We start from the raw sequence: 27216 nt of genomic DNA on the forward strand, positions 1-27216 counted from the left end.
AGGTCCAGCGGTTATCTTGCACAATGCTACAGGTGTTCATTGCTTCACCATAGCACAGAGATTGTGGGAACCAAGTTGATAAATTCAGTGGAGAAATGCATACTTATGAGAATGATCGGTGTAAAATAGGCATTGTCAAGGCACAGATGTGTCACAAACAAATTATGCAGAGCCCTAACATATACTCTCAGCCAAATATTAGTGAGCAGAGCTTGTACGTCGAACTGCAATAGCTAGAGATTAAAGTGGCATCCATCTGTAGAAATAACTCCAAACATATTAAGACAAAAATGACTGCCTGGCAGTGTAACATAAAGATGAACAAAACTTTTGTTTACTAAAAAATGAACCCAGCAAGCAGCTTGAGGCTGGACACAAAAATGGACACAATGAGAACAAAACAAATGAAAGGCCTCTCCCACTAACATAACTCACTTGACGAAAGCTGAAGTGTCACTGACATTGCGTCGATGATGGCTTTTTTGACTTGGTGTTGGAGATGATGGTGGTGTTAACACAGGTGCCAGGCGCTCCGAGGATGGCACTGATGCAGGCTGGCTGGCACCAACACCATCCGCACTAACGCTTGGAGCTTGAAACCTGCACGCAACAGGCAGCCATGCATTGTACGCCATTTCTAACACTAAAAATTTTGGCAGAACGGCTGAGAGAGGCAGGGTTTCAGTTTTAACTGTGCCGTCTGATCACACCCCCCTCCCCCATTTTTGAAAAAAATTCTTTTTTCATTCAAGGGGAACACAAAAATATTTAGAAGCATGCTTTCACAGCAATATTAAGGTAAACATTGCATGCACAAAAGAAGTTGAAAGGAAACGAAATATTATTACATACATGATGAATTTGCAGAAGCTTTGTGGAATTTAGCATGCATGTTGTCATGCATGAGCAATTCAGTGCACCAAGATTTTCAGCTAAAACTGACTCCCACATATCAATGCAGCTAGATGTGAGCATAAGTTTTGCTTACTTTAGACCCTGCACGTTCCAAAGTAATTGACTCGCGAGTACACAAAGATGTGTCAAAAGCATCATGATAGGGAATAAATATTACTAGGAGAATACAAGTAAATTTAAATTATTATTAGACAGCTTCTAGTATAAGCTTCATGCAGTGGTGGTCCAGCCTTTTAAGTTCTTGAGCAATTTTTGGAGCAGAAAAATATTCATTTTGGAACAGCTTTGTATCAAAACGATAATTCTGGAGCAACCCGGGTGCAGCAAAAACTGTATAAGGGAGGCACGTTGAAGTAACACGGTGGTTTGGGCTAGTTGGTTGCTATTCATAATGGAGACAAGTTCCGCAGCATGAATAAAACGCACACAGAAGACAAGGAACAAACAAGACAGGACTGTGCTGCACTTCCAACTCTATAAGAGAGGCACCCAGAACAGTTTGTTACTAACAAGATCATATTCAGCCATGAGTAGCTAGGAAGAAAAAAAAAACAGAACAAAGGTGCTAAAAAAAACTAACATTTTATTAATGCTGGCACTGTCTTGCATGCAAGTTCAGTCAAGCATGCTTGACTGAAAGTCCAAAGTGACACGTTCACTTGAACTATTCTTTTTTTCACGTTGACACTATCTCTACACTTCTTGGAATTTTTTACAAATTCACCAAGCTCGCAAAGTGAATCAGCAAGGCTGAAATTCCCTTGTTCCTACAAAGTGTGACCTCGTTGGAGCTACTCCAAGCTTTTGCTCTTCAACCCAGAAGATGCGACTTCTTCAGCCCACTTCAGGGTTGACTGACATGATGCAACCTTTGCTGCACTCCAAAAAGTGTGCCAGAAGTCACGCACTTTCGCAAGGACTACTGGGAGTCTTTGGTCGAAGGCGCAGGCAATAGTAACACTGAGTGCAGCGGCGGCGTCTGCTGCAATGCCTGCTGCACATGCGCACTGAGACAGCGGTCAATTAGGGGAGGGGCGTGTCAGCTTTAAAAAATGTGACTTAACCGCCTCTCCTGAGTTCTTTCCTTCCTCCATGGGCGCGGATGAACTTGCTAAATTCTACCACAAGGCAGCCCACCTGGATGGCCAACGCGCTGAAGCGTTTTAGTAGGTTGCCAACTGAAAGCCTGAATGGTTGCAAAAATAGTTGTTTTCCCGTGACCGCGTCTTCTTTTTGGCGCAATATTGATCAATTTGCCGCTTTTGGAGCAGACTGGAGCAGCAAAATTTATCAGAATGGTGCAAATAGAGCAGCTGGAGCACCACTGATCATGCAGTCTTTTTCTAAATCAACGTGACTCTCATACAGTGGCAGGAAAATCGCTGCAACAAACTCAAGCATAAGGTCATTTCATGCCCCAGCCTAACTAGAAAAAAAGCTCAGTTACAGGTTATGTGGCAGAAGCACCTGCACAGTAAAAACTATAGCCAACAGCTTTAAGATGTCAGCAGGTTAAGCAGTGAATTATACCCAGTTGGACTTGAATAGTATCACACAATCCTAGCGTTCAGAACCACCCCCCAGAAAGGGCAGAGTTGTGGAAAATCTGTAAACTGTCTAGTGCTGTATGCCAGAGATTCCTCATGTCCTACCATGAGAACCATTTCTTTCAATTCAGTGTTATGACAAAGGGTAAAGAAATATAACTGTCATGTAATCTAGCCTTTGCTGAGCAATTCTTGGACACAAATCTTAAGTATAGGAAACCACTGACATTTTTAATAACCCATTTACAATAAGTCAGAAATGTCAGTTGAAGAAAGCAATTCTATAAGTTATGTTAATCAGCAATATGCTAAAAAATAGTAGCAATGTTTTGTACCGACCAAACTACTTTATCCAGTTCTCGAGCAGCACTTTTGTTGTGCTTCGAGGCAGAGCACACATATTCCATTGGTCGACCTGAATTGGAAGTGAATAACACTGGTTCTTTCAGAGCAACTTTCTCTATGGCAGGGCACTTTTTTGATCTGCAGAGGCGGATTTCACCGAAACTTCAAAGCTGCAGTTCTATCACTTCAAGTATGGGCAGGACAAGTTTGCCAGCTTTTACTGCGGTTTGAGACATCACTGGACAACATCGGGAGTTTGCTTACATTGGTGATAGGGTGTCATCGGAACAGTTAGCTGTGGTTACTACCCCATCAATTTGGACAGCGATTAAAGCAGCTCAAAGAGCAACAGCAACAAAGATGAAAGAACATGCTCCACAAGATGTTGATAAGAAGAATGTTTGCTGAACCTCCTCCCATACGGATGAAAACCACCACCTAAAAAGACGCCACAGTGCGTCGACACTTGCAGTGCTTACCAAATAGCTTTCAAATATTTGGTATGCACACATACGGCACATGCATTTCATTCATAGTGTTGAGGCTTCGTTATCATTGGCAATAACGCCCAACAAACGCAGCGCACCTCAGCAATTAACTGCAGCAAACTACTGCTCTGTTATCATGAAGTGCTGCTGAAAATAAAAATGTAGAAGGGAAATACTGGGCTCAACTTCTGGAACTGATTGCATACAACTATTTCTGCCAAGCTTCCTGCTGGAATATTTTTGTATCTTGCTGATCAATCAGGATTGGGCTGCTCTTTGGCAGATTCAGTTCCTTCAACATGGATTCGACAATCCGCCCAAATCGACCAATGAAATCTGCATTAATATTCATCAACAGTCCCACTTTGAAGCTTCCTAGCACAACTGACCCTTGCTGTTGCTGTCCAGCCAGTCCCACGGCCGCTGTAGCCAGAGCTGATCCGGAAGGCACAAATGAACCGCCTACACCAGCCACAGGCCCGTTAGTTGCTGTGGAGAATGGCACCTGGTCAGCCACAGCACATTGTGCTGCTGCACCATTGCTACCAAGTGGCACTGCCACATTTGCAAAGTTCTGCTGTTCACCAGCACAGTAAGGCGCAAAGAACGCCTCAAGTGAGCTGGACCCAAGCTTTGAGCTTGGCTGACTGGGCTGACTCGGTGTAGTGATAGCAGAAGATGGTGCTGATGCAGATGCTTGTGGTGGTGGTGGTAGAAGACCGGGCTTGGTGTTGCTACCAAACGGCGCAGCAGCAGCAGCGCATGGGCTTCGCATGTTTTCGTAATCTGCAGTTTTACAATGGGTAGGCAGTGCAAACAGCAGGGAAGGGAGAGAAAGTTTCAGGAAGGGAGAGAAGTTTCAGGAACGAAGAGCAGGGGAGAGGGGGGAGAGAAAAGCACCAATTCAATTTTAGTGTAATTTTTCAAAAGAACAGGCACAACTGAAAAAAATTTTAGAACATGAAAAACTAATAAGGGAGTAATTACTCTCCCTCATCACTAATTGCCAATGCTGATACCCAAACAATGGCAGAATAAAACAGTGCACACATGAGAAATCATGCACAAGTCAATTTGAAGGGGTGCAAAACAAATGGTGCACTTTTTGACTGTAGATGCAATGAGAACCATCCATTTCCTCAGTGACTTAAGTATGAACTGCCAAGAACCTCTAAACTTAACTTCCATCTCACTGTACATCTTCCATTTTTTCCACACTTCCGGCAGCACTCAGTTTTCTCAGGCAGATGCCAATTCCTGGCATGCACCAAAACATATAAAAATAAAATGTTTGCCATTATTACTGTTATGCTACACTGCCTTTTAAATGAATTAAAATGAGAGCACCAACATTAATATGTTCCTAATTCACTTGCAATGAAAAACACGCAAAGGAAATTGAAAACTTGTAATGTACTGTAATGGTAGATAAAAAAAAAAAGATCTGAAGAAACTATTTTACATTACAATTTTTTTAGAAATAAAAATAAATGAGGAAGGAAGCAAATTTTACATAAAATAACATATTCGGAGCCAGCACACAAGAACACTGCTAGGCTACTAATGTTTACATCTTTATAACCACAGTAATAAATTTCATCTGGGGACCCTGTTCACCCTCCACTATGAATGTGGACTTAAAGGTGACAGAAATTCGCTTCTATTCCCAAACATTCTCCTCGTCCAACATTTACACTAACCAAGCTCCAACAAGCCTCCGAGTTATGCCACAGCACACAACAAAGCAGCAATAATGCTACTTTCCTGACCACTTATTCGACCTCAAGTACAATGATAAGTGGAATGGGGTGAAGAGTGCCATGCCATGGTGCTCGACCGATCTTGTATTCTTAGGCTTGTGTTAATAATGTGGCATCTATCCTTCAAGCACCAAACCCACTACACATTTCACCACAATATTAGAACTGTACTTTTTTGTTTAAAGTGTTTGTCATACTCTGTAGATGCAAACATTGTGAGCAAGGATGGGCTGAAATTAAGCAGCTGTCTCTCTATTTCAATGGTAAGGCAATGCTTTCCAACCACACAGTGAAAATCCCATTTCATTTCTAGCGACAAGGTGCTTGTTGGGAACTGTAGGTGAAGTTAAGACAGCGAGGAAAATTTCTTACTGTTGCCAAAGGTTACCTAACAATTTCAACCATGCTTTTCAAGAGCTCGACCCTGTAGCTTAGCCTGCATGTACATATGCTTTATAAGCGCACAAAACAAAAGCTAACATACAATATATTCATTTGGGAAAAGGTGAAGGCAGAGCAGGGCACCATAAATTATGTAACCATTCTTTAGACACTAGGCATAAAGCAGGGCAGTGGCATATTTATTGCATGCACTTGCTGTGTCATAAATACATGTATATGAATGGTCTTCTTGTGCAAACAGTTCTCGAGATTACTGGAAAAAAGAAAAGCAAAGGCAAGGCTTGTAGACACTCCATGCGCCCAAGTTCGTGTACCCAATAAGCGGAACACTATTGTAACAGGGAAAACGGATGCACAGCAATGATATTCTACATAAAAGCAGCAGTAATGACAGTCACAAAGACATTTTTCTCCCAAAGTCACTTAGCAAGGAATGACCGAAAACTAGCTGAATTACAAATATACAAGATATTAGGAACAACAGCAACTGCAACAATGCCATGTTATGTACAACGAAACAACAAGATGACATTATGGTCATGTCTTGCATCAAGACTAGATATAAACACATGGCCACCCTCGCGTAAGTACTGTAAGTAATGGCATCACATTAATAAAACCAAGCACCCGTGTGAGCCCCACAAGCATAGAACTTACTGCAGCAGTCTATCTACCCCCTGAAAAAATCATAAAATTTCAAAAAGAAAAAAACATGCTTGAGAATTTAAAAGCCCCCATGATGAATATTTGACCAGGTGGTGAGGGTAGAGAACCCTAAATAGTCCAGCAAAACTGTGTAGGCAGAGGCCAAGCCATGTGTCCGGAAATTTGCAACTCAAATTGAATGAGACTGATTAGCTCAGTAAAATACAGGAAATAATAAAATAGCAAAAAAGAAGCAAACATGCTAAGACCATACCTGGTACTGCCTCCTGAACTGAAATGTATAGAGTAACACAAGTAAAAATTAGCACAATTTTTTTCTATCATTAACTTTAGATGTCAAATCAAAAGTGCAAATTAGGTGTAAAAATGTAAATTAAGCTAAAGTGCTAATTCCTAAAACAATATATTTGAACTAAGAATAAGCTCAAACCTCAGCAGCTATTAGAATAAATGTATAACCATGATGCACGGTCCAAAGCACTCAAAATCAAAAGCAGCTTTGGCACACAACGCCTACATTTCAATTCAGACTTCATGGCATTAATGATCAACAACCAAAGCCTTGCTTATTAGCTAAATGCTTCCAATATTCACGGTAAACACAAGCACACACATTCCGCATGCACTGATTCTGTTCTGCAAAGTGCCAAATATAAAGTTTGACCAAAATCAAACAAAATGATCCCTTTAATAAATCTAGCTGACAAACAATTAACATGAATACATGACTGACCAAAGCGTACATAAAGTCTAAAAGAAAACATCTCGGATTTGCAGCTGACCTTCACTTGGAGGACTTGAAATGTCTGGCGTAACTGTTTCCCCTTTAGGGTCACTTCCTGTGCCGGCAGAGCAGAGTGGCAAAGTCAAAACACCATAAAAACTTCACGTTCCTGTTTACAATACGGCAGCTCATTGCAGATGAGCCACTAATAACACTCGTAAAAATGGGCTGGTTTAAGGGGGGACGCAGGGATCAAATAGTGAAAATCTAAAAAAAAAATTAAATATGAGAAAACATCAGCCTTGGTATCTAAGGTCTTTTTAATTATATACCGAAAATTTTTCCCCGAAAACAGCCCAGAGGTGACTTCAAAATATATGCTTGTGACCGTAGGCAGAAAAAAACGATGAAATCTCCACAAAAATAGATTTTCATGCGCGATAACTCAGCTTTTGCACTGCTGCTCGCGTCAGACCAAAAAGCTGGTCTCACCACAATACTCCTCCCATTAGAAACATGAGTCAACAATGAAAAACAAGTGCACAAAAAGTTATAATGCGATAGCATCCACAAAGCCGCTGCTTAGTGTCGAGTGGTCTGGTCTGTCACGTGGTGCTCAGAGCACCTTTGCTCCATTTACATGAACTCGACAGAAGTCGAGTAGTGCCCACTATTTAAGGGAAGTTAAAAAACATTGCGAAAGACAGCAGAGGACTGTTCACACTCTTCCTTCTCAAAAGGGACTTTCCCTCAAATAATCATCTCAATCTGCTGTCTGCAGAGCTCATGTAAACGGTGTTCTTGTGTGTAGCAGCTGACTGGTGCAGCTGGCTGCATGCACGCTTTTGCTGACTTGTCAGCAGTTCGTGCGTCTGCGGCTGCTATTCTGTGAGATAGCACTCCTTTGTACTGTGAGAGAGAGAGAGAGAGACAGAGAGCACTTTACTTGGCAAATGTGTTTTAGTCTTAGAGGGTGGAACGAGCTTGTGCCACCAGGGCCAGTTGGTCCTAAAACTGGTCCAAGGCCAACCAAGGCACTCTAGGAGGGAGTGGGTAAGTATGGAAAGTGGAGGGATGGTATTGTGAATGGGCATGTGTAGAGGCAATGCTCTAGGTTTGCATAAGGTTCAGGGCAGAATGGAATAACTCAGACTATGCAGGTAGTACCGGGCAGAGGTGTGCTATACAGTAGACTCAGTAATTTAAACTCTGATAATTTGAACTTTCGGATAATCGAAACAAATTACAAAATTATGGTTGGCTGGCTATATATTCAATGCATTTTAAAGCCGCATAATCCGTACAGCAGATTCTCTTAAATTAGCTTAATTCAGACATTTTGGCTTGTTCCAATGCTCACGGCACGTGAAAAAGCAGCGGCCGAGGTCAGATATGTCAGATTTGCGGTGCCGCATGAGCTGAAAAGTCCGCCTGCCAACCGGTTAACTCAGATGCAGCCCGAACGGGGGCCATGTCAATCACAGCCACCCTGTATCTACAAAGTTTCGTTTTCTGAGCTTCGCTACCAGCCCGTGAGGATATCAGCTATCGGCCAAGTATCAAGGAACCAAGGTCTCCGATTGACGCGTCGCTGGTCTTTTTTCTTTATAGGCGTCACATTGTTCTTGCGCAAATGTGTATTCTCCTCGCTCTCCTCTGTGCGGTCATGTGTGTCGAAAATGTGCGGTCATCACAAGCTGCTCGTTGTGCAGTGGAGCCACCGCTATTGCGTCGCACCTGTGAAGGAGGTCTTACTATTTTGGAGCAGTTCAAACCAAGTCAAATCGAATTTATTTTTCAACATTGGTAGAATGTTGACTGTTTTCCTGACTGCTTCCGCTTTGATATTCACGACAGTAGACTTGCAGTACATACACCATGACAGAATTGCAAAAATTAGTCATTGCCACACAGTTTTCACTATAAAGCAGACCGCCAATACTTATATTTGCTCTGTTGCAAAACTGCTTTCTGGAAGTTTTTTTTTTTTTTGTCGCCATTTGACTATCAGCACTTCAGATAATACGATACTTTTTTTCAGTCCCTTGAGGTCTGAATTAATGTGGTTTTAATCTATGGGAAACCAATGCATTATTGATAACTTTTTTCCACCATACAACGAGTCGGACTGCTGATTGAGTAAAGACATCAGTGCCTTTCACCCATATTTTATGTTGCGCTAAAGCATTTAACTACACTTTTATGGCGAAATGTTCTAAATTACCCTATATACAACCTTTGTCCGTATAGTTCCGAGACTGAGTCCATTAAAAAAAAATGAGTTCAGCATTGAAATCATTCCTGCAGCACCCCTTCGAAATAGTCTCCCTTGTAGCCTACACACAGCTTCCAACACTTCTTGAGGTTTTGGAAACAGCTGGAAAACGCTTCTTTTGGCAGGGCTGGGCTGTCAGCTCCTTTGTCGTGGCGTCTTGAATGGCCTCCACGCTCCCCATTAAGCGACCTTTTAGAGCTCTCTTCGCACGAGGAAACAGGAAAAAATCGCATGGGGAGAGGCCAGGCTAGTACGGCAGATGGGGAAGTACAGTAATGCTGTGCTTGGCGAGAAATTCTGTCATGCTGAGAGCAGTGTGCGGCCTTGCGTTATCATGGAGAAGGCTCCATTGTCCAGATGCCCATAAGTCAGGGCGACGGCGTCGCAGTGCATCACAAGTGTTGGAGCACGCGGATACAAAATTCCTGATTCACCGTCTGCCCTTATGTGACGAAGTCGGTGTGTGGCACCTCTGGCATCGAAAAAAACTATCAGCATCGTCTTTGTTTTGGTCTTCTGTCGCCGCACCTTTCTCGACGCAGGAGAGCTTGTGAACTGCCATTCGGCGCTCTGCCTCTTTGTTTGAGGATCGTATTGAAAACACCATGTTTCGTCTTCAGCAATGAAGCTGTTGGCGAGTGCAGCATCCTTTTCTGCCTCGGAGAGCAAATCAGCGCTCACTGATGCCCGTGTGTCCTCCTGGTCTTGCGTGAGGGAGTGCGGCACAAGTCTGGCATTCAGCGTTCTCCCCGAGTTCTCACGCAAGATTTGGTGGCATGTTGTCTTGCTAATGTTGAGAGCATCTGATAGCATGCGGACTGTAATGGTGCAGTGTTGCTGTACGATTCCCCTGATCCGAGCCACGTTGTTTTCATTTTGTGAGGTTGAAGGGCGCCCCTGCATTGTGTCGTCTTCCACCGACGTTCTCCCCGAAACGAACCTCTTGTGCCACTCGAGCGCGCTGAGCAAGTTAGCCGAGTGCGCTCGGCTAACTTGGCAGAGCGCTAAGAAATTGTGTGCTGTAAGCTAAGGCTTCAACATTTGCACTCGTCACCGTCCTGTGTGTTTTTTTAAGATCGCGTAAAAAACGTGCATCTGACCTTCAAGGCCGGTGTTCAGTATGTTCGCGTTACCTCGCGGCAATTGGCTCGCGCCGCCAGCTACCACAAAATTGCCGAATCGCATCAAAGTGAATAATGCTAAACACCAGCGGCACTAACGCGTCGGACCGCGTGCGTTCATTCCGTGATGACGGAAGGACGGACGGACGGAGGTATGATATGAAATCTCGACCTTTCCAAAAAAATCTCGTTCCTGTGTAATGAACCCTCCCTCTCCAAACTGATGCCAACTTTACTGCAAAAAAGTGGGTTCATTACACGAGTATATACGGTACTATTTGTATGCATACAGTCCATAACGCAAATGACATTTAGTCTCAGATCATATTAACTCTTTCCTTACCGTGCCCACTGAGCACTGTTGGCATGCTAACAATGATTTTGGGTTCCGAATTTGGAACTTTTCGTGTTGCTTATGACCAAGGTGCGGATATAGCTCATAGCCAAAGAACCGAAGTTTCACTTCCGATGTAGTTTTCTCTTTTCCTGCAAGGAGGCACTTTTTTAACGTGTTGTGAAGAAGGCATAAAGACGCGGCACTGTGCTCACTGCCAGCCATGTTGCCCACTAACGACGACTTCACCACAAGACTTTGGAGCCTTCCACGTTGCTCATAGGAATGCTGAGCGTCTGGCTTGTAGTCAGAGAACCTAAGTTTCGTTTTTGATGTAGTTTCCTTTTTTCCCCGCAAGGCGGCATTTTTTGAACACTCTCTGAAGATGCGGTACCGTCAAAGTGGCTTGGTAGCCTCTGCATGCGCAACGTGCGCTCTAAAACATTGCAAATGGCAGGACTCGGATTCACCCGCGAATGATTTTATCATTGAACCATGCAGCAACAAGTCTGAAGACATTGTCTTTCGTTGGGATTCAGTTCCATCATCGGCGATGACTGAAACCAGCCTGGAACACGGGTGGCTGTGCTCGGATGCCCAACTACATTAAAAACCTCGTTAATTCGGACTTCAAGAGAGTGGAACAAACGTCCGAATTATCGAATGCCGAATCCAATGAAAACATTGCATCAAAACAAACAAAAAATATCAGCAACAAGACAATCATCGTACCATATGGCGTGTGCCTTACCTGGCTCGCTAATATGCGCAGCCGATAATCGCTGTCGCTGCGGGCTGGCGACGACTGCGGCGATGACTGGTAACGAAGCTCCGAAAACGAAATTATGCGGCTGGACATTTGGTCTATCGATGGGAACCTGCCGACAGTCAACATGGCCGCCTTTGCACTCAGATCAGAGTAGCACGGTTCCGGAACAAATGTAATATTCAATTCAGGTGCGTGGACGAATATCTGGTAAATTGGCTGTCAAGCACGCCATATCTCGACATAGTGTACCTTCGGGAAGCCGTCCGAATTAACTGACGCGAGCTTGGCGGTGTCCAAATAAACGAGCTTCTGACGCCACAGACTTTGGCATTTGGTGGGACTCCTGGAGGCAGTCCGAGTTTCTGAATTAATGGGGGCGAATAAACGAGGTTTTAGTGTAGCAGCACCGCTTCTCGTATGTTTTCGGTTTAGAAACAGAGGATGGGTTCTGGCCTGGCACTGATTTCCGGATGATGACAGTAGCGATGTGCACGTCGAAAACTGACCTCAGCGCCGTTCCTGGCATGTCTTCAATGCGAATTAACCGGTGCGCACACGATTTCACTCCGAATTAACGAGTGTGTGGTGCCATTGACTTGTGTACATTTTTGATGGGAGGGAGCAGAAAGGCTGAATTATCTGAATTTCCGAATTAAAGAGGTTTGACTGCATAGGGTTTCCCGTTATAGTTTTGTAACCAGAATACTATTCAAGGTAGAACTTTGATGTCTTCGCACATAGTGGCCAATAAAATAGCAAACATTTTGCATATTCCAGAAAATTCTTAACATTTTTTCTTTTTAGATACAAGCGTGTATTTACAAGGTTTGTTCAATTTCTGGCAAATAAATTTTTTGTTGCAAGCAACAAGTGATTCACTATTTAAACTTAGATGCCTAGAAAGCACAATTACTTAGCTTTGTTTTCATGTACTGCATTAAATTTTGAATGCAATAATTTTTACAGAAAAAAATCTACTGAAACCTGCAAAAAACAGTCATTTTCCCCACAGTAAGGAAAGAGTTAAGGTGTGCTTCTGATAATTCAAACAAAAATATCTGGTCCCTTGAAGTTGGAATTAAGAGTCTACTGTACATTTAGCTCTATTTTTGTGAGTCAGCAATGGATCGTCACACATTTCAGATGAAGCACGTGTGCCGAAAACGGAATCGCAAGCATGCCATCCCAAAGAAAACGAAGCGATCATAGGCAAATGAATCGAACGAAGCAAGGACAATGTCGCCATCAGCGACAAGAAGTACCGTATAAACTGTATATAGGTCGAGTGGGAATATAGGTTGACCCCCTTACCTTGAAGTGAAGAAAATAGAAAAAAAAAATAGAGAAGAAGCATATATTGCCGAAAGTCACTTATTTGCAACGTCGACTGCGTCCCTCGATCACCGGAGCTGCGACTTCCCTCCGAACTTTCATCGGCATCGTCGGAAGACGATTCCTTGTTGCTCACCGCCTTCCACAGGGCGTTGTCCTCGGTTCCATCCAGCGCATTGCTTATGCACTTCTTGAAAGCCTTTTGCACCATGGCATCTGGCAAAGAACGCCAGGCCGACAACACCCAGCTGCAGACGGTCGCAAGTGGAGGCCTTTGCAGATGGCCCGTCGGCTTCTTCGGATTGTCGCCGGGCGTCCACTCTTTGTACTCCTGTCGCACTCTGTCCTTAAAGGGCTTGTTGAGTACCACATTTAGAGTGGCTGAAGGGTAGACATCATTCCACCAGGAATGATGACGAGGTCGGTCCTGCCTTCCATGAGCGCGCGCTTTACTGATTCGGTCAGGTGGCCGCGAAATGCATCCAAAACCAGCATGCTCCGTTGACGCAGCAGTGCACCGGCCGACGGTTTCACACAACACGAATCCATTCAATCATCATCGCCTCCTCCATGTAGCCTTTCTCATTCACGCGCACAACAACACCTGAAGGGAAGGCTTCATTCGGCATGGTTTGCCTTTTGAAAATGACAAAAGGAGGCAACTTTCTGCCATCTGCTGTGCACTCAAGCATGACAGTAAAGTGCAAGTGCTCACTTCCTATCGACAGAAGTTTTACTTGTTTGGCGGCGCGCGTTCACTGACCGTGGTAGCCGAAGGCATATCAAACCAGACAGGGGTCTCGTCGATGTTTGCAATTTGTCCGAGCATGTAATCGTGCTACTCTCAAAGCCAAATCACATACCGCTGGAAGCTGACGAGCTTATCGGCGAACTCCTCTGGCAGCTTCTGGCATACAGATGTGCGGCGGCGGAGAGAAAATTCCTTGCGCCTCATAAAACAGCGCACCCACGATTTCGGTGCGCTAAACTCTTCTCGGCATAGTCCAGCTTCACGCAAGCTCCAAAGCTTTGAATTCAATGGAATGCACAGCCATGGGTAGTGACTGCGCACGAAAGTGCCGCACAAAGTCCGCAAGTGCGTTCTCAAGTTTTGGATGTACTGCACGACATCCGCTAAAGGACATTTTGCTCGGCTTGCACGCGAACAACTTATCTTTCTGCCCGTGCCAATACCACATGCTCTTCTCCGAAACGCATAACATGCACTGAGCGGCCATGTTCCCGTTCGCTTCAGCGAACTCTATAACTTTCTGCTTGAAAGCCGTCGTGACCTGCCTCCGCGTGCCGCTGGTATTCATTGCTTGAGCGGAATTGCACACGAAGTCAAACAAAACAGCGCACGCGAAGACCAACAGTACGGTGGTTCCGAACGAAAAAGAAAAACAAAAGCAATTGCACTTGGATGTCGATATGGCTTTGGCTATCCGTTCGCGAACAGGTACACCATGGGTTGCCAGACTGCGACTCACATTCTGCTAATGGCCGCTATATAAGACGAGGGGCGACTTTCGCTCGCTGTTTTTAAAAAAAAAATCTCTACTTATATTCCGGTTTATACGGTATTAACGTGCAGTGTGATACGCCGCACACAAAGAAATGAGAGTGGCAGTGAAAGTGATGAGGATCTCGTACATTGTTTCAGCCCTACGATGCGGCTGCAGCACAGGGCAGTTTCCACCGACATGGGCACATAGGTTCATCCAGTGACGGTCACGCCGATGTGCCGTCAGAGGCTGACCTAAGCCTTGGTGTCGAAGCCCGGAAGCGAACGCAAAGACATTGGTGACACGTAAACAACTAGCCAAGATGCTGTGGCGCAGTTCTGACATGAGTAATGTTTTTTTGCGACACTGCAGGATGCGCCGCCGGTTTATTGTGATTACGAGGCTATGCTTTGTCGCCTTAAAAACCACTTTTTGCACAGTGTCGGCGACTGAATGTTCGCAATCATGCACTCTCTAAGCAGAAAGGGGCCGCCAGAAAAAGAGCATGCAGAGCTGAATAAACAAACGGCAGAGATATACGAAGGTCCCCCCAGCCAAAGATACTAAACATTACAGTCTTGGGGCATTCTGATGGACATGAATGGCTTGTACAACTTGAGTACCAATTTTCTCGAACTGCCCTGCTTGCAAGCATAGCACGAAAATGGTTTCACGGATTTTCATGCAGTTTACTGCACTGCATTCTTTGTAAATTCTTGTGTGTAGAAAAAAATCAGGCTGCTAAAAATATTTCAAGAAGTCATTGCATCCACCATCCCTTTGGGTAAAACTGAAGAGTGACTGCAAACTCCTGCCACGTTTTGTTGTCGCGCCAGGCTTTCTGCCAGTTTGGCATAGCAATGAAGCACATAGAAATTTACAATGTCAAAACTATTCAAAATTATGTATTTAAGCATTCAGTGGACTTCTCAATAGGCATGCCAAATTTCATTGCTCTATGCCAAAAAATAAATGTCACCTCTGGTCCCCGCCTCCCCCATCGGAGACCATTGTCTTGCCTTGCTGGCGCTACATGCAGGTCTCTGTTAACTTCTTTCCTCCGTCATGGTAGTTTACCCCCTTTGCCTGTCTGTTCAGTTACCTTTGGGGGGTTTGAATACTGCAACCTTAGTGCTATGCTTGGATGGGCTGAAAAGTTCGTCAAGTCAGTCTTGCCTACAGGTGCATGTAGCTTGGTGTTTCTGAGAGCCTTCACACGGAGACCATGACAGCCAAGCTTGCATATGTTGCACATGACTGAGAAGTGGCATGTTTCGTTTTTAAACACCTGGGGCCTGCCTTTCATGAACCTGTGAAAGAGTCGTTTCTGTGTTATAGAGTAGGAACAAGTTACGCATCTCTTTTGACTCTGACTGATCCCAGCTGTAGTGGCCACATTTCAATGGAGGCAGCAGTAAGCAAGAACGCTCGTGAACCGAGATTTTGATTTTGTGGTAATCCCAGGTAGTCCTAAATTTATCTGGAGGCCTACGCTACAGCATGCCTCTCATAACTCGTAGTGTTGCTTTGGCATATAAAAGTCCATTAATCATCTTTGAAGGCTCTTGCTTTGGTTCTGGTCCACAGAACAGCAAATGGAGATAGCTCTCTGCTGAGGGTAAGAATGCCACACATGTACCTAGCTGGACAGTTCACCACAGAAATGCGACAGGAAACCTATCTCTTCAAGGTATTCATCCCAGCCCTTCTGTTGCTGAACAAAAGCCATGCTAATGCCAAATGTTGCACATGCACCAAAACACCTTTGCTTTGCAGTAGGCCATGTCCTTCTTGACCAACTTCACTAGAAAGCCAAAGAAGTTGAACCTCAACAAATTTGTCCCATAAAATGTGTGCCATCATTTTCTGCGAAGGGAAAAGTTTATAAGTGATCTGCGACAGTCATAAAGAACTTGTTACCTTGCAATCTATTCGGGAAGTATTTCATGCCATCACAGGCTACACTTCAAGAAACTTAACACCAAAAAGCCACATGCTCTGCCACATGTGGCATGCAAGTGCATCTTACTTCATAGCCACAGTGAGGGCTAGTTTTGTGGAAGTTGAACTGTGCAATGACTGCACCCAGCTATCCGGGGTGAAAAGATGATTAATGGACTTTTATATGCCAAAGCAACACTACGAGTTATGAGAGGCATGCTGTAGCGTAGGCCTCCAGATAAATTTAGGACTACCTGGGATTACCACAAAATCAAAATCTCGGTTCACGAGCGTTCTTGCTTACTGCTGCCTCCATTGAAATGTGGCCACTACAGCTGGGATCAGTCAGAGTCAAAAGAGATGCGTAACTTGTTCCTACTCTATAACACAGAAACGACTCTTTCACAGGTTCATGAAAGGCAGGCCCCAGGTGTTTAAAAACGAAACATGCCACTTCTCAGTCATGTGCAACATATGCAAGCTTGGCTGTCATGGTCTCCGTGTGAAGGCTCTCAGAAACACCAAGCTACATGCACCTGTAGGCAAGACTGACTTGACGAACTTTTCAGCCCATCCAAGCATAGCACTAAGGTTGCAGTATTCAAACCCCCCAAAGGTAACTGAACAGACAGGCAAAGGGGGTAAACTACCATGACGGAGGAAAGAAGTTAACAGAGACCTGCATGTAGCGCCAGCAAGGCAAGACAATGGTCTCTGAAGATTGCGAAGGAGAGCTACATGCCACATAGCTAGGCCTACCCATGTGCCGATACATGGCTCTCTGCATTTGTGTGCACAAACATTAAAACTTGAGGCCATGCTCATGATGTTGGACATAGTAAAATCCAACATCACACTCTCCCATACAGCCTAGTCTGAAAAAAAAATTTTGAAAAGGGCCCACAAAGCCTTCCATAAAAATTACTCAAACACCTCTCTCTTAGCTTCCACTGCATCTACCTTCAGTCCAAGTTAATACAGGCAGCCTATTTTTAACGTTGTCTATGACATCAGTAAACTAAATGCAAAAGCAAAGCAGTTCTCGAGAAGGGCACATGAGCAAAAAAAACCATAGAAAGCCCGCAAAAAGACAACTAGTGAAAACAAAAAGTAGCAACATTCAAGAGAAGAAATTTTGGCCAAACAAAGACAATGCCTAGCAAACTGGCCAACCCTCCATTCAAGAACTTGCATAATTTACAAAGTGGATGTATCAAGGTGCTTCCAACAGTAGGAGCCAAAAAAGCCAACTGGAGTAGCCTGTCAGGTAAGGCTACTACCAGGCAAACATCTCCAGTAATTATTGAAGTGTGCTATTCAACTGACAACATACATGATGTATGACAATATTCCATATACAACGATGATAACTGCAATTGAGAGAGCAAAAGAGAGAGCCCTCACCGGGGTTAGGTGTGACAGGAGGCACCTGTGGCTGAGGTGTGGTAGGTGTGGGGCGACGGGAAGCTGGCAGGGCATTCTGGGGAATGAGAGGTAGCCCACCAACACCTGGTGGTGCCTGTGACCCTTTGGGTCGCTGCCGAGGAGCTACTGATGTGCCCTCTGCCACTGGAACTTGCAGTGAGCTGCATAAAACACCACAACCAAGAGCAAATGCCAACTATACTCTTAAATGAATGACAAGCTGCAACCTCACTCCAACTATAATCAACAAGACCAAGGCATAAAGACTTCTTTTCCAAGCTATAACATGTACATTCGCTTAACCCTTTTTGGATGTTATGTACAAAACTGTGCACACAGCAAACTAGCAGCTATTTCTGTGAGTGTGCTACAGCTAGCAGTGCTTTCTTTGTTTCTGATGAATTTAGCACACTTCATGTGCAACCGTGATGCCTTACGTCAGCAAGTGCAGTAAACATTTCTCATAACAGTGAACTTGGCAGCACATTCTTCGACATAATCACAGACAAATTGTCACCTGCAATAGTATTTTATAATGAGCTTCTAGCGTCACAGGCATTCTTGAAAAAAAAGTCCTACGATTCCTCTATTGCTTTTCAACAAATCCTGGTGTTCCAATGAAACAATCTCTAACCACAATGAAGTAGGGCTGCAAGCTGGTCTGGTTAGTGTAAATTCATATTTGAAAAAGCAGCACACAAAAAAACAGGACAATGCAGTGAGAAAGGAATACAATGCAGCAAGTGCTGCATCCATTGTGAACCTTTGTATAAACGTTCCTGCTTCATACTGCTAAACAAATTGGGTTTCTTAAGCCAGCATAGATTATTGAAGCGAGAAAATGTTTTTTAAAGTATAAACGATGAACAGCACCTGAAAGGGTAAAAATACTGATTAGATGATAAGCTATACCAAATTATGACACTTAGCACAAGCAGCAAACTTGCACACAACATAGCCATGCAATGATATTAAAAGACTTTCCTCGCAACCTGTTTCAGTAAAAGACCGCTCTAACTGCTAAAAAGAAACTACTGTAAAAAATGTTAAAGCTAATATGAATAACACGCTTACCATACTATCTCAGAAAGCTGCAACACATAACTAGCTAATGAAATGCTAGTTTTCATTACAAAAACGCAAAGCTAGTGCACTGCCTGACAAAGAATAAAAAATATCATTATTATATCTCTAATACCTTGAATCTGATTACAGTCTGAGCAATACAAAAAAAAATTCAATCACACTCTTGTGTAAAGTCCTCTCACATTGTATCTTACTATCGTGCACAAATGATGTTAGTACTGACTTCAAACCTCAAAATCCAACTAATCCAGACTTAAGCAAACTGTAAATGTGTACTTCAATGTTTTGCTCACAGGTGCGTGACAAAGATTGTGCAGCCTGTTTTGGTCGCTTTGCGATGGTTGCAGCATCCAAAAGTGGCTTTTTTGGACCAGCCACTTGAAAACAGATTTTTTGTGATGCAACTCAAGGTTGCAAACCTCCTCAGTTGATCAACGGTGCCATGAGAAATGGTGCAGTGACTTGTCTGTTTATAAATGCCCTCTTATAATGGCAAATTCCACCATTAGCAGTCTTTCAAGGAGTGCTATCTCAACATCACCGCTGCATTTGCAAGCATTTCCTCTGGCCACATAACTGTGACATTAAACCTGACTATATGATGTTCACTACTGCATGCCAGTCTGTAGGCTGCACTGAGCACCTTTATGAGTCACTGGTAGTACATATCGACCACCTGTAGGAAAACCTGTCACCATTCATCACTACTGGGTTGTGTGACTTTTATGACTGGCCAGAATGACACACACTAACCCTGACTGATGTTTTAGAGAATTAAAATGCCCCTTAACAGATGTACTATGTTAAAGGATACAAAGGCATTACTTCAGTTAGCTTTCTTTAATGCAATGTGTGGAAAGCAGAACTTTGCACTGACACTAAAATGCATACACATCCCAGATTAAGTGCAAACCATAAGTGCAGTGACTGGTCACTGATACAGCCAAAAAAGAATACTTAAGAGCTTGATACAGTTCCCATTAGAAAAAAAAAACTAATGAGAAAAACGATGCTATCACCGTGCTACAGTTATACCTTAAAATACCAAGCATGTGCCCATGCTCGAATAAGTGCACACCCCCTTTTTGTTAAGATTTCGAACTTTCCTAAAAATTAAGCAAGAGCACATGCGATTACAGTTGAGCCCACTTATAATGGCCGTAGATATAACGAACACTCGCTTATTACAAACAAATGTGGTGCTACCAACATAATATGCATTAAGGCAAAGGCAACTCGTCTCAGATACAATGAACAATTGTGGCCGCACCACTCTGTTACAGCGAACGAGGAGGCGGTTTAAGCTCGTCCCTGTAACTGAAAAACTAATGCTTCCAGCTTAGTGCAGAGCCCGAAAGAGTCTCTCAGCCACGGCAACACCACCCGGAGAGAACATGTCGACCCAGAAAATTAAGAAAGCCGGCATTGAAACTGCAGGTAACTGCTGCCCAAGCGCACGCCTATGGCCTATAAGGGCAATCACTGCCTGTGTGTGCATCGGCAGAAAGAGGCATCCAAGATGGAAGCAAAAGCATGTTGGGCATGAGACGGTAGCAGCATCGAAAGTGAAGCTAATGTGCATGGTCGTGATCAACCAACGGCAGTGATTTGAGAAGTTCAAATGCCTTGCTGGCTACGCTGGTCACATGGTATGCATCACCTACCCATGCAGCTTCACCTTTTATGCTGCTACCACGTGAAGACAGTCAGATAGCAGACAGTGCAGCTGATATTTTCTTTGTGCATGTGTGCGATGCTACTTTCATCGCCGCATGGACCCAGGAACGATAAGATGACGCTGCCAAAGACACACATGATCAGATGCATGTAGATTTGCGGCAACGAGCCGTTGATGCATATTTCGCTGGATGTTGATGTGGATGACTACGTCTGTGCGAACAACAACTTCACAGGCAGTGCTCTGACGAAGCTGTTGTATGTAAAGGACGAGCACTCCCCTACCGCTAGGAATCAGATTAATATGGCCGACCTGCTACCAGCTGCCATGGTGGCACATCGTCCCTAAAGAAGAGACTGTTGGCATCAAGGATCTCAGCGAGGGGAGCATGACCGCACTGAAGAGACTGGAAAGTGTCATGCTAGAGCTTGCTTCACAGAAATAGATGCGCATGATGCAGTTTTTGAGAAGTAAACACCCCTTTTGGTGGACTTAGTAGTTCTGGCCGTAATGCAGGCAGTACACTTGCTATGAACATCAGACAACAAACACAATCCACGCAACTGCCAGGTTCATGTCTGGGATAAGTTCAAAAAGATGGCAAAGGCACATTAAGCCGCCCATTGTTCAGTTTATTCATAACCCTTATCTCAAAAGGAGGAAGGGTGAGCGCGTCAACCTTCATTCAGACGATATGGCAAAGCTTTAATCACCCGTTTTTTTTTTTTCATGTCTTCTAACAAACTGTTTGAATTCTTCCTCTGGAATTCTCTGTCTTGACATGGTACTGAACCCCGCACCCGGTGGCCATCATTTTGGATTAAATGACGGTTGCTGGGCCAAGAGAGTGCCCTTTCCACCATGTGCCCATTCTGGATTTTCACACCTGGACTTAACAAGCACCCATCTCCCAATATTTCATGATTATCCTAGATGTTTAAGGGGAGACGTGGGTCTTGAAATGAACATTTTTATTTATTAAAGATATTGTAATGAAATTAGGTATCTATATGTGTTTCTTCTCCCTGTTTTAGAAATATAATTAGTAACAGTATATCTCAATTAGTTCCCATATTATAGAAAAATAACTGAAGCCTAGTTAGTTAAATTCTTCGAAGTTGTTAAGACAGTTCCTTTCTATATTTCTTGGCTTCGATTGAAATCAGGCTGTAGCTAAAGACCTGCTATCTAGAGCTATGCTAATTATATTGTTGTTGAAGTACATCACCATATAAAAATGTCAAATTTTGTCCAAACATCATAATTATGAAGCAATTAGGTGACATTATGGTTCACAAAATATGAAATGGTTGACTCAGCCAAACAAAACTAGCATAGCTCCGCAGTTTAGTTCTTTCTGAATTCATCGGTATAAGATTAATTGAAACTGCACCATAAAAAAAAAAAAACTTCTGTAAGGCAAGTCATGTTGGCAAAAATCACAAAGCTGAGAAAATCGCATTTGAAGTGCGTGCGCCAGCCATTCAGAGGTCGTTGTAGAGGCCTCAAAAAACTGCGGAATGCGGATGTTCCAAAAATATTTTACAGTAGTGAGAAATACCAGGTAGTGAGGAAGGGGCCCAGCTTTCAAACAAAACCAGGATGGCAGCCATCAGGGATGCGGTCGTAGGAAGCGATGGGTGCAAAGTCCTGCCGCATTTTGCTCCGAAATCACCATTTCTGGGGTTCATACGCCAAATTATATAAATATTTTAGTAGTTGGAGGTCGAATTTAGACCTTGAAGCTTTTTAGACAGGAGCCTTAGAGTGTATTGATCCCATATATGACATTTTTGCAAAGTCGAAATTTTCGTATTTTTTTATCATTTAAAGACCCGCATCTCCCCTTAAGTGGGCGCTTTCTCGGTATTTTATGGTAGGCTTTTTTTTTTTACTGATGCAAGAAAGCCCATAAATAATAGCATGACATATCCCCTAAAAAAAAGATAAAAAGTGGTCGTACCGTGGAGGCTTCGATGAAGACAATCTGCCCTCACTGTCACACTGTGGTACTGGAAGTTGCTCGATGTTTGGAATCGGCGAATTCTGCAAGTCGCAAAAAGAAAAAAGAAAGAAAAAACAATTGTTTATCCTATAATTATGTCATCGTTAAAAAAAACTTGAAATAATGTACTAGAGTCCCAATATACTGAAGCTGAAAAAATACTGACGGCGAATTTCAAACATAAAAGCAAGTGACCAATGAAACAACATACATGAAGGTTTTGAACAGGGCACTCCTTGCCTGCCAGTGAAAATGCCACATAAGACACTTGGAAGATGTCTGGCCTCTTCTCGGGCTGAACTTCCAGCATGTAACCTATAAGACACAAAGCAAAAGCTTGAAAATGTGCCCTACAGAAGGAAAAAAAATCTTTACAGCTGTAGGAATGAGAAATTATTTGCATTCATGATGGTGCTATTTAATAATAAACAATGCAGTTTAACAAGTGGCTATAAGGAATATCATTGCGGAGGGTGTCAGATTAATTCTGAGCATGCGAGACTCTTTCAAGGACAGAACTTTATTTTAATGAAAAAAGTCAACATTACTATACAAGTAGTGAAATCAGGCAACAAAAAGCATGCTGAACCAAATAAAAATGAACTCAAAGTGGTTTATAACATGCAATGTGGAAGTGTACCCCTCTGGCACATTCTGCATTGCTTCCATTGCATGGATGGTTGGGTATGCAAATGGCTTCAGACTTTAGTTGACAACCTGGTTTCCTGATGGCTGTCATTTAAAGGGACATTGAGGAGAAATTGAAGTTGGTCTGCATCGATAGGTTAGTGCACGCTATTTTCACTGAAAACAGTTTCGGAGCTTTCATAAGCTAAAAAACGTAAAAAAGTGAGATACAGGTGTTGCTGCCACCAGCTGTTTTCACAAGAAAACTGTGGTGACTTCAAGACAGTTCTTTTGCGTAGATTGTTAAGGCTAGGCTACACCACCAGTCACCTCCAAACAGTGACCAGGAGCCCTTTTTGGCCTTGATGCCATGAGTTTGGCCCAAGTGGCAGTAACAAAAATGTTTCAATTTTAGTGTGAAAGCACTACTTCATGAGGTCTAACCGGCTTACAGAGTTTGTGTGAAACTTGACCTTGAAGGTGACCTTGGCAAAACCTAGCATAGCAACAGCCCATGCAGAAATAAAATATTGTCATGACTGGGTTTTGAACAAGCGGCGGCGTGAACAGATAAGCTTCGCTGGCCACTGCATGAGGGCACTATACTATCGCTGCAGCCGATCACGCCTCGTGTTGAACTGCGATACACTCTTGTGCTGTGCACTGCACATCGTTGTCTTCATCAACTTCCATCAGCGGCGTGAACAGATCAGATCAGCTTAACCTGAGCCTAATATTGTCGCCTGACATGCCGATGACCCAGCAAACCATGAGCCAACAAGGCTGAACAATGCTTTCACATGTCTACTTGGTTAAGCTACGATAAAACCCTACTACATTTTTTAATACAATTTCTTTAGCGGTAAATCTCTTACTAGGAAACAAACATCAACCTAGCTAGAAAAGATCAAAAAATCAACTTTTACTACACATAATGATTGAATGAGTTGTCCTGAGTGTCCCTTTAATCGTGCGGTCAATTAGACAAATTATAAATGCATTTACCACATGGCAAGTGTATCATGAAAAGACTAGGGAGTGACAGTCAGCAGTTGTTTCCAAGCCAAGCCACTACGTTGCAGGTAAAAAAAATCTTGAAATTGTGGTCAGCATCACAAACCATAATGCCCAAAAGAGTTTATGTGCAATGGAATCTCAATACACAAGCATTTTTGCGATTTACCTCTATCTAAATACAGCTGCTGTGGCCAAGTAGAAGCTCGCTATCTTGTGCCAGTAGCAAATGTTTGAAATTTCAAATAGTCTGTAAATAGTATACGCTATTCAATTTGATTCACATCATACTTTTACTGTTCAAATGTTCGAATCCTTCAAACATACAAAAATTCCCAATTTTTTGTTTATCTGAACTTGCGGCCAAGCTGCATTCACTAGAGCATTCGCGCAGGCTCCTCCTTGCCATATCAGTGAATATAATCTTTTCTCACTCGTGGCAAAAGCACCCACACGTTACTATTAATCCTACCATTTGTATACTGTCGCATGCAGTATATCAGTATGAAATTGGTAACTCTTGGCTTAACCTGCCGAAATTAAAGTGCTCTTCCAAAGCTCATTTTGTAAGAATGCTGAACAATAAATATGGGCACAAATGATCCCTTCAGCCCTCCATTGTGTGCCATCCCTTTTACTGGAAAGCAAGTGACCACCAATCACATCAGGAAAGCTTTATTGAGGTTGTTCAGATGACTCAGTAATGATAACCTTCATATTGATTGTGACTGTACCTAGATGACCTGGCCTGAACTGCCAAAAACGAGTTGACTGCCATCATGAGCTACCATCATGATTTTGGCTCAGCTAATTCACATCGGCACTGGAAAGGAAGTTCAGCATCATCCAGTACATCATTTAATTGAATACCACAGTGCAGTTTCCGATGCAATGATGGGTGCTATTATTGCAGCGAAACACTGTTTTCCATCACTGAGATGACATGGAATGAACGGAAACAGAGCTTCTTATTCCCATCGTACCAACTGGTAGCACAAAGAGTGCAGCTGCTGTACATGAGTGCTCCCGCACTGCAATCGAAGTAACCAACTGTCACTCTGTGCAATTTTTAGTGAACCGTGACCAAGGCACTAACTCCTAATTCTAAGGGGACAAGAAACAAATGCTGCAAGAGGCTGCATAGCCAGCTTGCACAGATGCCATCTTGTACACCGCAGCGCTCCATGCTTGCAGGATGCGTTTGTTCTGACATCTGTAGTTGCGCATGTTTTTCTTGCCACAGCAATGAAACTACATCAGCCACAACAACAAAAATCACACCCATCTATAATGTGCCGCTTACTCTGCAGTGAAACCAAGATCAGGGCTGAGTGCAATGCTACTCAAAAAAGATGAAATGTTTGGGATGGTGCTCCATTGCCCAGGCTTGGTCATCAGGCATCCAAAAGGAATGAGCAAGTCCATGGTTCGAAGGTTACTGCCACCCAACATAAAAAAGGAAATATTTGAACCATTTTTTTTAGGTCTTGCAGAGACCGTAAAATCAGTAGGAGATAAAAAAAAAACTTTCCAGAGATAATTAGCTTCTAAAGTTAGTTAGGCCCTCACTATAGTAAAAATGCATATAGTAAAAACACTGGTGCAGAAACAACCAAAAACCCACACAGCACCAAACAGCATGTGTCACCCAACACATAAAAGAAAATGAGATCTGCTATTTGCCAAGACTACTGAAGGTTGGGTGATGCACAGGTTATCACTGAATGTGATATGCTTACATAACTTCTGACTAACTGATCTCTGTGTCTAAAAGAATGAACACCGTTGAAAACACCAGAGCAAAATTTTTTCTCTTCCAAGAGTGACAGTAATCAGGCAGATCACCAAGAGAGTCTCCATTTAGCAAATTTTTGTTTTCATTGTGCACCACATTGACGACCCACACTCGGCACTCATTTATCTCTGTTCTTGTTATGCAACACAACACTTGGCATCAACAAACAAGTACAATACTCACGAATGAGGGAATGCATCTGCTTGGAATAGCGAGAGTTGTCAGGTATGGTGAAGTTTCCACTCTGGATGGCCAGGGCACTTTCACCAAAGGGCAAGCTGAAGAAGCACAACTTGTACAGCAGGCACCCCAAGGCCTGTGATGCAGTGGGAGCACAGTACTAAAAGTCTGCTTATATAGATACCAGCACATGACCACTGACACCTGCTACTACAATGCAGTTCGTGGAACTTCACTTCAGTAGACAAGGGGACCGAAATTGTATTGTATCAAGAGTTACTACAGAGAGATATCGACAATGAGATATCAGTAAGTACACAGATACATAGTCTCAAACTTGCATGTTTCAAAATACTGATGAAGCCACAAGTTTTTCGTGTTACAAGACACACTCCAATGAACAATGTGCACGTCTCACCACTTATCTCGAAAGGCTTTCATGATGAACTTTGAATATATCAAAATCTTACCTGCAACAACTAAAGAAAAAAAGCGGAGGGGGCATCAACTGCAGGACTGCAGAGCTTGCAGATCATGCGTCGAACCAATGAGCAAGATTGCATTTACAAGTAGCAATGCGCATCCGTTGTCACCACTCTGTACCAGTATGCACTTTCCACGATTATAGCGTCAACTAAGCGTGATGTGAGGTGAGGCGAGGATACAGTCAGTCTCCCAGGTAACAACAGCCAGGAAGACAGACAAGATATGTAAGAATTAGTAGGCACCATCAAACAACCCCCTTCCTCAAAATGGTAGAGGTGTCCTTTCAGCCATGGTGGCAATTGTGACAGCCACTGACACCGTTATCAATGCAACTGCGCACTTAAAATTTGTGCTCTCGTCAGTCTGCAGTTTCTTTAACTACGACAATGCAGCAAGAGACTCCTTTTGTTGGAATAAATTGTTCAGTTTATGTAATGAAATATATGCTCAAAAATATAGAAAAGCGAAAATTCGCAAACGCACAATCAGTATGCTAAAGCATTTGGCGCTTCTCTTATCTCAAAACTATGTTTATCCCAAAATCTCCCTCCATTTTCTAGAGAGAAACCTCCCAGTATATACCCAGAATGGATGTGCCTGGTGAAGGCTCCCGAGGCTGACAGCTTCCATCGAGAATCATACCTGCCTAACGACCAGTCCTAAATCCCGCAAGATGAAATTCCACCGTCCCAAAACGAGACCCCTGGGGCACGTGTGCACCTGCATGGCAAGCCCCGCATCCCCACCAACTATGGATCCCTGTTGGCTCCAACCTTACAATCTGAGGAAAATTGAA

At 43.3% G+C, this 27216-nt stretch overlaps 1 protein-coding gene across 3 annotated transcripts in view; it reads right to left on the reverse strand.

The window, feature by feature from the left end:
• Positions 1-27216, reverse strand: part of Nak (Numb-associated kinase) — a 99654-nt gene that overhangs the window by 39710 nt on the left and 32728 nt on the right. Inside the window, exons 7-14 of one of the 3 annotated variants that reach the window (XM_077648054.1) lie at positions 25938-26070; positions 22530-22633; positions 22277-22359; positions 17529-17710; positions 6906-6962; positions 6377-6394; positions 3685-4081; positions 436-600 (exon numbers count right to left, since the gene is read on the reverse strand). In XM_077648054.1, coding sequence (XP_077504180.1) covers positions 436-600; positions 3685-4081; positions 6377-6394; positions 6906-6962; positions 17529-17710; positions 22277-22359; positions 22530-22633; positions 25938-26070 — 1139 coding nt within the window. The remainder of the gene's footprint in view (positions 1-435; positions 601-3684; positions 4082-6376; positions 6395-6905; positions 6963-17528; positions 17711-22276; positions 22360-22529; positions 22634-25937; positions 26071-27216) is intronic. The other 2 variants (XM_077648055.1, XM_077648056.1) reach the window with 2 other exon arrangements.

This window comes from Amblyomma americanum, chromosome 1 (genome assembly GCF_052857255.1).
Source record: "Amblyomma americanum isolate KBUSLIRL-KWMA chromosome 1, ASM5285725v1, whole genome shotgun sequence".
In the NCBI taxonomy this organism is placed as follows: Eukaryota; Metazoa; Arthropoda; class Arachnida; order Ixodida; family Ixodidae; genus Amblyomma; species Amblyomma americanum.